The following is a 13,512-nucleotide window of genomic DNA, read 5'->3' on the forward strand; positions in this document are numbered from 1 at the left end:
TTGCTATGTCAATAAACATCATTTTGCCAATATTTTAGAGACCCCCCAACATTTCCCAAATCATGTTTTCAAGGGATCTCATGTCTGTTTCAGGGGATCTCGGATCCCCCGTGTACCCCCGTAGTTCGAATGGTGAGCAAGCCCGTTCACTTTTTTATGCTGATAAGAGAATTACGATGGTTTTTCATGTGACAAAAATGTGCGATTAAATTGTGATTAATCGCGAGTTAACTATGACAGTCGCGACATTAATCGCGATTAAATATTTTAATCGCTTGACAGCACTAATATATATATGTATATATTTATTAGGGTGCATCAGTTGCCCTCACTTTCATAAAATCTGACGCATTTTTGTTTGGGTGTTCCTTTTCACCAATAAAGACATCCTGTAAAATTTTTTGACCATATTCAAAAGTCTAATGGTGGCACCATGAGGTTCATTTTTTGCCAAAAAACGCTTATTTTATGTTTTCGCGTAAGGTTTGAATCACAATGTTGGACTCCATTTATTGATTTCTTGTGGCCCAGAGATCATGTTAAGAACCTTTGCAAGGGATTGAGAAGCATTAATGTGATTCATAATACATTTGTATTGTTTAAAAGTAGTTGAACAATGATTCAATGAACAGCTAAAACTCAAACTGTGCTTGATAATATATTTAGAATATGTACTAAAAATGTGTATCTAAGATATCTGGTATACTCTATAAGGTGCCATAATGTTTCATGAAAAGTGATCGAAATTTTGTCATAAAAGTCATAAAATAGCAGCTTTTTCCATAACTTTGAGCTCCTGGTGCCACCATTAAACTTTTGAATTTTGTCAAAATATTTCACCCAGTGTGTTTTCTTACCAAAAGGAACATAAAAAATGCATCATGATCGGAGGAACTTTTCATTTTTAGGGGGCAACTGATGCACCCTAATTATATATATATATATATATATATATATATATATATATATATATATATATATATATATATATGCATTTACACAAAATGGAATCATTTGCTGACAGCTCAGTCCCCCCCAGTTCAAAAATCCTATCTGTGCCCCTGCTTTACACACTACATTAATACAGCAGACTGCATGGTCAGGTATCCACATACGTTTGGCCATATACTGTAAAGACGCAAAGAAAAGAAAGACAGACAGATACCAGACACCTGTGCAGGTCTGAGCTCAGCCTTTATGTGATTGGGAGATAGAAGCTACGGTACAAGAATAGAAAAAAATAGCCCACTCAGAAATACGTTGATGCCAGGATTTGAACCGATGTTGCAAAATCTGTTCTTTTCCCGGACAGTACTCTATACGAGTGTTTCTCAACCACTGGTGAAGCGCCACCAAGCAGGCTGAGAATTGTTTTCCAAGTTGAAGCTCATTTTTACTCGGTATAGGATACGATTGCTGGGCTGCGTCTGACGTCACATCCGCCTCATTAAGCTACGGTCACACTACAGCTCGCGATGCTTTGCGATGGGTTATCGATGAAAATGAGGCATTTTGATGGCGATATACATGTGAGCTAAAAGTTGTGGTCACACAGTAGGTGAACACTTGACTGTCACGCCTTTGCGTGCTTTAGCCTGGTGCAGCTCGAGCAGCCGTGCACACACGGAGCACGTTGTGCACGCGCTTGGAATCCAGCTGTTATGGAAAACACCGGATATTGATTTGAGCGCAATCAGATACGGACGCTGTTTTCACAGAGGCTTTGCCAAGTCATTATGGACACTGGCAGTAATGCATCTATGGCTGAGGACGACAGTTAACTTGCTAACTTTAGGACTGCGGTTGTCATGAATAGTTTTGCACTCAAGTCTCCGTCAATGAACAGTTTATAACTTCAACAAAACAGACTTCATGTTAAAACTATAATGAATTTCCTGGTTTCACAGTTAGACTTTATGACTCTATAGGACACTGTTATAGAAGTGAGTTATTTATAATCACGTTATCTGTTATCACCCAGATGAGGACGGGTTCCCTTTCGAGTCTGGTTCCTCTCGAGGTTTCTTCCTCAGGTTATCTGAGGGAGCTTTTCCTTGCCACCGTCGCCACAGGCTTGCTCATCGGAGATAAATTAGGCATAAAATTAGCTCATGTTTAAAAAGTCTTTAATTCTCTGTAAAGCGGCTTTGCGACAATGTCTATTGTTAAAAGTGCTCTAAAAAGAAACTTGACTTAAATAATCATGCCTGTTAATAAACACTCTTCCTGCACTTAGATCTGTCTATCTTGCAGTGTTCTGATCCCCAGATCTTTAACCCAGCCACATATAAAAAGTTGTACCCCTCCATGCTCTGCTCTTCCAGGTTTTCATCTGTGTGTCCGTGTAGAACGACGTCTGAAGCACTACGTAGTTTGAGATATCAGGGAACTCGAAAGATGGATAATTTTCCAACTCATAGGAAAAATCCTTCTTTGTTAGTGTATAAGGATCTAATCCCATTGAGTGGTTTCTATATCCACCTCTTTTGAGTGTACTTCTTGGTTTTAAAGGAGAACATATTTAAACTTGCTTTATTTCTTAATTAACGTGTTATTCAATTACGTTTTCGGGTTTAGTAACCTTATATCGTGACTCGTATTGGCAACTAATTGCAATTAAATATTCTACTTATCGGCCTATTCGGTTTTTAGCCGTGTTGAATTTAGTTCGTTTGGTCCACGGTAGGCGTCGCTTATCCACGCGATCTTCACGAGACTTGTGCGAGACTTCGAAACGTGACGTGTCAGCCAGGTGTCAGTGCCGCCATTTTGAAAACTGTTTTCCAAACGAAATATTGCACAAAAACGAGTTTAAATGACGATTACTGCCGACTTTTTTCAAACTTTCCTGATTGCTATCAAAACGAACAAAACTTCCGGCTTGATTACGTCAGCATTCGAAAGAGGGCGCGCACGTCTTTTGACAACGTTGGCAGATGTCGGTCATTTTGATTTCCGCTGTACGTTTTACTTCCGTCCTACAATGTCTCGCACAGGTCTCAACGAATCTCGTTTACGGCCATTGCTTTGACATATGGACTGATATTACAGAGCATATTTCAAACACTCAATACTTGCTATGGCAGCGACAAAATAGCGATCAAAAATGCATTCCTATGTTAATAAAATGAGATAAATAGAATTTTGAGAATAAAAAATTTGCCTTCAGTTCCCCTTTAATAACTTGCTTGTTTGCTGAACACAAACATGGCAATAAAAGTTCTTGTGTTAATGGACCAGACTCCACTTTTGGATCATTAATCCCTTTTGAGTGAGAATGCTCTGCATGCATGGTTTTGGCTTCTGGCACAATCATACAGTTTTAAATACAATACCTACAATTAAAAACAGTTTATTTTTATTGCATTTATTTAATTCCTGGGCTCCCATCTGTAACAGGGAGTGAGGTTGCATCCCATTAATACACTTTATAGTAGATTATTAGATTCTAATAGAATAGATGAGCCATGATAATTGGGGATCTTTTTTAATGGGCCCGACTCGTTACAAGTATGAATAGGTGGGCCTTAAAGTAGAAAAGGTTGAGAACTCCTGCTGTAGACCACTTGGCCGCGGAGGATTGCATTGTGAACTCAGGTTGCGGCGCACCAACGCAACTGTGAAATCGCTAATTACGTTCTTAAACACGCTCGAACTTGGTTAAACATACTCACACAGACAGGTGTCTCTATAGGCTTCAGCCAAAAAGAAAGAGAGAAGAAATAGCATGAAGAGAGAGAGAGAGAGAGAGAGAGAGAGAGAGAAAGAAAGCATGTTGAACTTACCTGATGAGCTCGATGAGTCGCTCCTCCAGCGTGGTCTTGGTGTGGCCGAGGTCTTCGATCTCGGCAGCCATTTTGATTTGCTCAGCTTGAGCATCAAACAGAACCTTCTCCATCTTCTCCTTCAGCTCATCTCGCTCCGTCTGCACGAGTGCCAGAGCCTCCTGCGAACTGGACCAAGAACATGCGAAAAGAGAGGAGGAAGAGAAGAAACACAAAGGGAAATTATATAGCCCCGATTCCAAAAAAGTTGGGACAAAGTACAAAAATTGTAAATAAAAACGGAATGCAATAATTTACAAATCTCAAAAACTGATATTGTATTCACAATAGAACATAGACAACATATCAAATGTCGAAAGTGAGACATTTTGAAATTTCATGCCAAATATTGGCTCATTTGAAATTTCATGACAGCAACACATCTCAAAAAAGTTGGGACAGGGGCAATAAGAGGCTGGAAAAGTTAAAGGTACAAAAAAGGAACAGCTGGAGGACCAAATTGCAACTCATTAGGTCAACTGGCAATAGGTCATTAACATGACTGGGTATAAAAAGAGCATCTTGGAGTGGCAGCGGCTCTCAGAAGTAAAGATGGGAAGAGGATCACCAATCCCCCTAATTCTGCGCCGACAAATAGTGGAGCAATATCAGAAAGGAGTTCGACAGTGTAAAATTGCAAAGAGTTTGAACATATCATCATCTACAGTGCATAATATCATCAAAAGATTCAGAGAATCTGGAAGAATCTCTGTGCGTAAGGGTCAAGGCCGGAAAACCATACTGGGGGCCCGTGATCTTCGGGCCCTTAGATGGCACTGCATCACATACAGGCATGCTTCTGTATTGGAAATCACAAAATGGGCTCAGGAATATTTCCAGAGAACATTATCTGTGAACACAATTCACCGTGCCATCCGCCGTTGCCAGCTAAAACTCTATAGTTCAAAGAAGAAGCCGTATCTAAACACGATCCAGAAGCGCAGACGTCTTCTCTGGGCCAAGGCTCATTTAAAATGGACTGTGGCAAAGTGGAAAACTGTTCTGTGGTCAGACGAATCAAAATTTGAAGTTCTTTATGGAAATCAGGGACGCCGTGTCATTCGGACTAAAGAAGAGAAGGATGACCCGAGTTGTTATCAGCGCTCAGTTCAGAAGCCTGCATCTCTGATGGTATGGGGTTGCATTAGTGCGTGTGGCATGGGCAGCTTACACATCTGGAAAGACACCATCAATGCTGAAAGGTATATCCAGGTTCTAGAGCAACATATGCTCCCATCCAGACGACGTCTCTTTCAGGGAAGACCTTGCATTTTCCAACATGACAATGCCAAACCACATACTGCATCAATTACCGCATCATGGCTGCGTAGAAGAAGGGTCCGGGTACTGAACTGGCCAGCCTGCAGTCCAGATCTTTCACCCATAGAAAACATTTGGTGCATCATAAAACGGAAGATACGACAAAAAAGACCTAAGACAGTCGAGCAACTAGAATCCTGCATTAGACAAGAATGGGTGAACATTCCTATCCCTAAACTTGAGCAACTTGTCTCCTCAGTCCCCAGACGTTTACAGACTGTTGTAAAGAGAAAAGGGGATGTCTCACAGTGGTAAACATGGCCTTGTCCCAACTTTGAGATGTGTTGTTGTCATGAAATTTAAAAATCACCTAATTTTTCTCTTTAAATGATACATTTTCTCAGTTTAAACATTTGATACGTCATCTATGTTCTATTCTGAATAAAATATGGAATTTTGAAATTTCCATATCATTGCATTCCATTTTTATTTACAATTTGTACTTTGTCCCAACTTTTTTGGAATCGGGGTTGTACACCATGCACAGGAGAGGCACCCATTGAAATTATGGATTCTCTGAGGAGACTGGCATAGTGCTATTTTGCGAGTGGCGCAGCCCTGAAGAGAATCCATACTTCCTGGCGCTTCTCAGTGTAGGGTATATTTGATTTATATCCCTCATCAAATAATTACAAACTAAAAGTTTTAAGATTGAATCTTGGCGTAAACTCACTGGAGGCAGCCATGTTTGTTGTTTACATCGGAGCGACCTTCGACCTGCACATCTGCAATGTACCATGCAATCATCTGCCTCGCTAGGCATGATCATGATATGTAGATCTACACACACCGCTGTGACTCGAGTCGGTCTTGAAATCGTGATGTCAGTTCATGGTATATCCAGGATATACCATTACTGACTCGCACCATATCCTTTTTTTTTTGGATGTCACGAGACACATTGCTGAATCAGTGATGGAACTATTTTATGCCACGTGAGCCATCCTTGGCCAATCCCTGCACGGGAATTTTTTGATGAGAGATATATCATCACTGAGACAATGATATAGGACAGAACATGACATCACACAGCTGACTTTTGGACAAGAGAAAAACAAAACACCATGTTAAAAGTAGACGGCCTTACGATTTCATAAAATCAGTGAAATTTAGTTCCCTCTGAAATTTGGTCATACAATTATTTTTGTAATATCTAACCCCCCCGGGCCATTCTGCGGCTGGGAAGTTATTTAATTTGAGGGGATTCCCGAGCAAATAGTGTGCATAAAACTGCTCGCTTTGCGAAGTCAAGCAGACAGAAGAAGTCCATGTGCACTTTATCTTCTTCTTTTGGGTTTTACGGCAGCTGGCATCCACAGTGTTGCATTACTGCCATCTACAGGTTTACCTTGACCGTGCACTGACAGTTACATCATTCTGTCGCTAAACAAACAGCTGATCACACCGAGGTGCTCGCCAACATTTATTAGTTTGGTCCTGCGTTTCCTTTCCTTCGCAACATAACGTCTTTTCTTCTCGCTTTCCGTTACTGTAGTCGGTCTTTCACGTTTCATTTGTGTCCATTTTTCTCTCCTGTTTCAAATTTATATCCCACAATGCATTGCGTGAACGGGGAAAGCCCACCACGTCATGCATGACGTAGTATCTTGTATTGGGTCATGGTGAAGCAGGAAAAAGTAGTGCAAAATTTAGGGCCACATGGCCCTAAATTCATTAATTGTTCTATTTAAAAAACCTACTAAAACTGGAAGTCTGTGATTCGAATTCAGTAGCTTTTGGTCCACTAAGCAAAAATAACTGGGTATCAGGGAAAAAAAATTTTATGACCTAAACTTGAAAAATCTGAAAGGCAGTCTTGCTTTAAATGAGAAACTTTCCTTCGGTTGTATTAACACACTTACCTTGCTAACAGGCTTTTCTATACATTATTATATTATGCTACCACTTTTAAGTCGTGGCAGTAACGCTTCCAGGCAACCACAATGCAGGACTGGAGATGTGACTTGCCTCAGTTGGCTCGCTAACACATTTATGATTGTGAAAGATATATACTTGTAAAGGTTTTGCTGTTATAAGAGAGTATCATGTCACCATGTCACTGTGTTAGTGAAGCACAAAATTTGATGAGCTGCTGTGAGGGATTCCCACACCATATTTTGCTTAGCAACCACAAGAGGCTACATCCGGCCCTGTGCTGCTTCATCATTATGTCAGAGAAGATGCGAGGTGGGATTTGGGGAAGGAGAGGATGGTAGAGAAAATGTGTTCGTGCTCAGGAAGCCGTGTGTGTTGGTTACCATGTCACCCTCTCCTTCAGCTGCTCCATTTCATCCTCTCCACAGCGAATCAGGCTCTCAACCTTGGTAATGTGCAAATCTTTCTCCTCCATCAGCCGAGCACACTCTGAATTCACCCCCTGCACAAACACAGACCAGACTACATTCTACATTTGTCTATACACGCAAACGTTTCTGCTTGGGGGTAGTATGCTCAAGTGTCCACTTCCTTATTAACTGTTCCAACACGTGTTCCTCATGGTGATGGATATCAAAGGAATTATACATGTTTACATGTACGCAACCTCATTTACAACCCAGGGAAAAAGTACATGGTAACATTTCTGCAAATTAAAAAAAAAACAAACAAAAAAAACAGTGTTTAGCAATTGTTTCAAATCCTCTTTAGAAGTGCGATTAATTTTACCACATGGGAAAAAAAAAAAGGAACCTTAACATGTTCAAGTGGTAAATTCAAATCATTTTTGAAAATCTGAGTATGTTTTACACAATCTTGATGTGCCAACAAACCCGGGTGGTGAGTTGTTCTCGAAGGTGTTGATTTATTTTCTGTTACAGCAGCTCGAAGTTTATATTAATGCGCTTGTTTTTATAACGACTTCTACAGTGGATGCTCCACATAAACAGAATAAAAACAACACAAATGTTGCATGTTTTCTATAAAGTGATGTTCAATGCTTTATGAAAGGAGTCTCCAGTGTCAGAGCTTTGTAACAGTTAGAAGTAAAGTGTTTCGACACTTGGGTAACAGAAAGTTGCAAGGACATTAAGCGCAACTATAAATGGATAAAAAAAGCCAATAAACAATTGTAGTTGTTGCTGTATCGCTGTGGCAAAAACTAAAATAATACACTAATAAAACACACTGCTGGGCTGCCAACTCTCACGCAATGAGCGTGAGACACACGCATTTGACTGTCTTCACACGCCCACACGCCATACCTCCGATTTCTCATGCTAGAAAAAAATCTAGTTTATCTATCTGATCTAGGCTACCCATTGCATCGTGCCAACCACTTGCGATCGATCAATTACGCCTTACGCACGGCTAAACAGGCAGAGAGGTGTTCCCTTCTGTACACACTCCCCTATGGTAGGTGGCGCATCTAATGATGCTGCACTCGCCGGACGTTGGATAATTGCCTACCGTCAATTTAGAGGAAGAGGAGAGAGAAGAAGGTATCCGAGTTGAAGACGGGTGTCTCAGACAGGTTTGTACATATGCACGCCAATGTGTGGCGTTACTGGCGTAATTATGAACTTATATAAAGTTTCTGAATCGTTTTAGCCTATGTGTGTTGTGAGAATACTTAATGCCATATCTAGAGCTGTGTACTAGGCATGCTAAATCATTATAGGCCTACTGCCATGCCACAGCCTCTATCTTCCCCAACAAGCAGCACGGGAAAGCACCTCCTTAGCACACGTTTATTAAGGCGCATTTTAGTTTGTTTACTGTACGTTATCATACTTTATGACTTTATTTGAAGCCATACTGGAAATGTTGTAAAATAAAGCAAGTAAGAGATAATATTACAAATGCAAGAAGAGCCATTAGCCACCATACCTATTGTTTATTTACAGGGTATTTATTTTTAATTATTTATGATGTATGTAATTGCTCAGTTAAAGTAAATAAAGCATGGTCACCTGTAATATCAAAGAACTTGAACTTGTTGTGAATAATTAAAAAAAAGACAGAAAACTGAGGAGATATACTGAGGAGACAGGGTTTCAAAGAGGGCAAGACAGGTAGAGAATATTTATCAGATAACAGGCCCTGATGAATGCTCTATTACTAATAAGAAATATAGATAAGAAATAAATTAATAAGAAATATATTAATATAGCTTATTTAAGTATGACCAAAATGTTTAAGCCCAACTTTGTGTTCACATTCCCACCTATGGCCAAGGTTCAGCTTTTTGTTTCAATACTGTTCAAACTTAATCATTTTAATGTTTCTTGTACCACATGCACATTTTGCTTACTGTTTAAGCATTTTATTTGCTCTTTTGCTGTTGATATTTTTCCCCATGCCAATCTTCTGCTGAACCCAGTGGTGGGGAAAGCCCTTAAATGCATAATGAATAGTCAGTGAGGGACAATCTTATTTTTGCAACAGTTATTAAAAACTTAACATTTAGTTTCAATTCAGAAGGTGTTTAGGCTTAGCTGATGAAATATTTTCAAACATGAACTTGCCTTTAAATCTGAAACACAGGTCTATAGGGCTACAGGAACATTGGCAGTCATCTGTAGTTTTCTAGTGTGGGGGCTTTTAAGCCAAAACTTGGTGCTTTTGTTGGCCACAAGCTGAAGGCCTGGCAAGTCAGGGTGTGTAAGAATGTAGGTATGGCACAACAGGCCACTCCAAAAATCCACCAGAATGCAGGAACATCTACTAAATCCAAAATCTCAAAAAAAAACCTCCCCCCTTCATTGTTGACCCACAAACAAAACACCAGAATGCAGGGGGACAAGTGAATATCAAACTGAATACAAAATTCCTACTTACTGCGTGGTGTGTGGAAAAATTTTGCCATCGGCCCCCCCCAAAAAAAACTCTCACTCCAAGGAATTTTGAAAAGTTGACAGCCCTGCACTGGGATATGTTGTTGTTTCAAAATGCTCAATTTCTATTCATATGTGGCTGTATCACATCGGTCCATCATTGATTACTGCGCTATAACAGCATGACAGGTCGATTTCTCACTCAGTAAAACTCCCGAGTCATGGTGAGAAATATTTAGCTCGAAGCAAATACTGAGCTCAAACACTGTGTCATTGCAGAATGACCACTATTTGTCATTATCTCACCCTGTCACTGGGCCTTCACACACTGACTGCCCACGGCTAATGTCCTTCTTATTAGCCAGAAGAATGTATTATTAATCACCTAGCAGGAACGGATATTCATTACAAAGAGTCGCACTGCAGTTTAAAGACCACAAGATCATACGATCATGAAAGATGGTTGCTGCTTTTAAATAACTTCAAGCAGGCCCTCTCAGAAATACGTATACATGTTATTTACCAGCTGGGAGGTCCGTATGGTGAAATACCGTGATCGAGGTCTTGAAAGTACTGAGCGAGGCCCTCTGGGCTGAGGTCAGTATTCAAGGCCGAGGTCACGGTATTTCACCATACGGACCGACCTTAAGCTGGTAAATAATATATTTATTTTTTCCTTTACTAAATTCTAACAGAAAATGAGAGCGCCCGAAAGGGAAAACCGAGCCGAGCCGCCATTTTGAATCCTCATTCACGGCTGTAATGCAAATGGCTTCCTCCTCGGTATACAAGTGCACTTCCATGGCAGGAAAAAAAAACTACATTTTGCCGCCTATGTAGCCCCCTATTTATACAAAATTGAGTCATTCAGGATTCAGCCATGTTTTTGCTCGGCGCTAGCAAGTTAGAGGTTTTTAGCTTTCTCCTGAAATGTTTTCTTTTATTTCTTCTTCCTCAGGGTAGTAAAACTCGCTTTCGTTATCGCTATCCATGCTGTAAAATTAATGCTATTCTCCTGAGAAATGCTGGCAAAAAATTTACAAGATTTTTGATAATCTTATAAATAAATCTTACAAAAAAAAGATAAATGTTGACAAAAAAAAGCTACTGTGTTTGTTGTTGTTGTTGTGAACGAGCGAGTCGCCAGAGGTCCATAACCGGGGTCTGTATCGTAGGATACCGACCCGCTCGCCAGCCAATCAGAGTGCAGGATTTGATGGAAACCGGACAGCGAAAAAAAAAAAAAATCTATCTATATTTTTTTTCCTCCCCCCAAAAAACGCAGTACCAAGCTAAGATGTTAAACTGAGAAAAAGAGCAAGCATCTTTTTAAACATTCTCAACTCATTTTAGCATAATACAGATTTTTTTTTTGTGAACAGAGTTGACATATACAGACCTCTAACTCGGAGACTTTAACCTTCAGGCTGGACGTTTTCTCGCTTGCAGATTTCATCTGCCTTTTTAAACTCTCAATCTCTTCATTTAAGCTCTGAAGAGAAAAACAAATCGCAATATTAATACATTTTTAATATAGGAATTTTTACAATAATGTATACATAAAGCATGTAACGGTAGCACACTGACCAGGAAAATCACAATATCCACTGATATACATTGAATAAATATGTGAGTTACCAGTTTATTACATACTTAGTGACTCGGGGGTTAAGGTTCAGGCCTACTGATCAGAATGTCATGAGATCAAACCTCCAGCCCCGTCAAGGTGCTGCTGCTCAACCCTTAATTTTCTCTGCTCCATGAATGACCCTGGGCTCTGACCTCTGCTCCCTAACAAGCTGGCAGCGAATTCCACGCCATGCTACACACATGTACACTGTGTTCCTAATAAAGTGGATGCTTTATTCAATCTATCAGCCAACAAAGATATAATGCTTTTCTTTTATTCAATTTACTTCAAGGGGTGGGCAAGATGATAAAACTACAGGACGGTACAAAAGTCTGAGGCACATGTAAAGAAATGCTGTCGACCAAAAATGGCTTAAAAAATAATGAAATTAAATGTTTCAACATTTAAAAAAAACCCAAAAAACAACTATAAACAGCAGTAAGTTATAATAAATGAAACAAAGTCAATATCTGGTGCGAGATGAGCCTTTGCTTCTCATCTCGTCTCATTATCTGTAGCCGCTTTATCCTGTTCTACAGGGTAGCTGGCAAGCTGGAGCCTATCCCAGCTGACTACGGGCGAAAGGTGGGGTACACCCTGGACAAGTCGCCAGGTCATCACAGGGCTGACACATAGACACAGACAACCATTCACACTCACATTCACACCTACGCTCAATTTAGAGTCACCAGTTAACCTAACCTGCATGTCTTTGGACTGTGGGGGAAACCGGAGCACCCGGAGGAAACCCACGCGGACACGGGGAGAACATGCAAACTCCGCACAGAAAGGCCCTCGCCGGCCACAGGGCTCGAACCCGGACCTTCTTGCTGTGAGGCGACAGCGCTAATCACTACACCACCATGCCGCCAGCCTTTGCTTTAAAAAAAAAAAAAAAAAAGGGGTTCCCGCCGGCGCTCGTCACACTCATCAATGACGAACATAATCCATCAGTGACGAAGAGAAAAATTACTAGCAGTCGTCACAGTGACGAATGGATTGGTCATCGTTATCATTATCACAAGTCATCTTTTCTAGAAATCGCTCCACAAATCCCTCCGTTTGCTGAAATCCAACCCCAGTGAAGAGATGATGGGAAGCCAGAGTGTAAACAATGAGCACGCACTTGTGACCAATAAAAATTGACTACACATAATGACCAAACGCCAAGCTTTTGTCCAATCGCAGTGCGTCTTAATCGGCCTGGACTGGTGGTGCGATTACCTCTGCATGAACTGAACAATGGCACAGTCTAAGCTGACAAAGTTTTTCTGGGTAGGCTTCTTCAAGCACTGAAGATGATTTAAGGGCTGAAACAGCCACGGGGGAGGCAAACTCAGAGCCTCTACCGTCCCCGTGCACATCAGACAGTGCTAGTAATACAGGGGTCGGTTTAAAAAAAATTAAGATAACCCCCAAAGTGAAAGTACTGTCAGCTGGCAAGTGACTGAAGGGAGTTATGTCTCCGAGAACATTGCGTGTCGAGTCCCCGTGGCTAACATATGATGAAAAACGTGGTGTCATTCTGTGTTCGGTTCGTTAATCGACGGGAAACTCGGATTCCTTCACTGTTGGTTGGTTCAAGACTCTTCTCAACTCTGTTCAATTATAAGTCAAGTTTTGTGTTGAAGTAAAAGGAGCCCTAATACCTCTTTTGAATAGTTTCCTGCTAAAATAACCTTAACTAAGCTCAAACTAAAGAAGTTTAATGATGCCAAAAATCAAGTCTCTCTTATTAGATGCTGGAGTGAAGCCCCAATTTTATATGTAAAGCCTCGGTCACAACCGGCCGTACATGCTCCTACGGCTGGTCTACGTGCAAAAAACGCAAGAAACGCGTGTGACGTGCTGATTTTCGAGCCGTAGACTGGCTGCAGACCGGCCGCAGAGGTTCTTCGTTATGTCAAACAAACTCTACGGGCGCTTACGTTTTTTTCAGGTTGCAAGACAAACTTACGGCCAACGT

At 40.7% G+C, this 13,512-nt stretch overlaps 1 protein-coding gene across 1 annotated transcript in view; it reads right to left on the reverse strand.

Annotated features, from left to right (window-relative positions):
• Positions 1-13,512, reverse strand: part of fyco1a (FYVE and coiled-coil domain autophagy adaptor 1a) — a 103,746-nt gene that overhangs the window by 52,381 nt on the left and 37,853 nt on the right. The window contains exons 9-11 of the mRNA XM_060937664.1: positions 11,316-11,408; positions 7,403-7,521; positions 3,786-3,953 (exon numbers count right to left, since the gene is read on the reverse strand). Of these exons, the coding sequence (XP_060793647.1) occupies positions 3,786-3,953; positions 7,403-7,521; positions 11,316-11,408 (380 nt within the window). The remainder of the gene's footprint in view (positions 1-3,785; positions 3,954-7,402; positions 7,522-11,315; positions 11,409-13,512) is intronic.

This window comes from Neoarius graeffei, chromosome 13, assembly GCF_027579695.1.
Source record: "Neoarius graeffei isolate fNeoGra1 chromosome 13, fNeoGra1.pri, whole genome shotgun sequence".
NCBI classification, from domain to species: domain Eukaryota; kingdom Metazoa; phylum Chordata; class Actinopteri; order Siluriformes; family Ariidae; genus Neoarius; species Neoarius graeffei.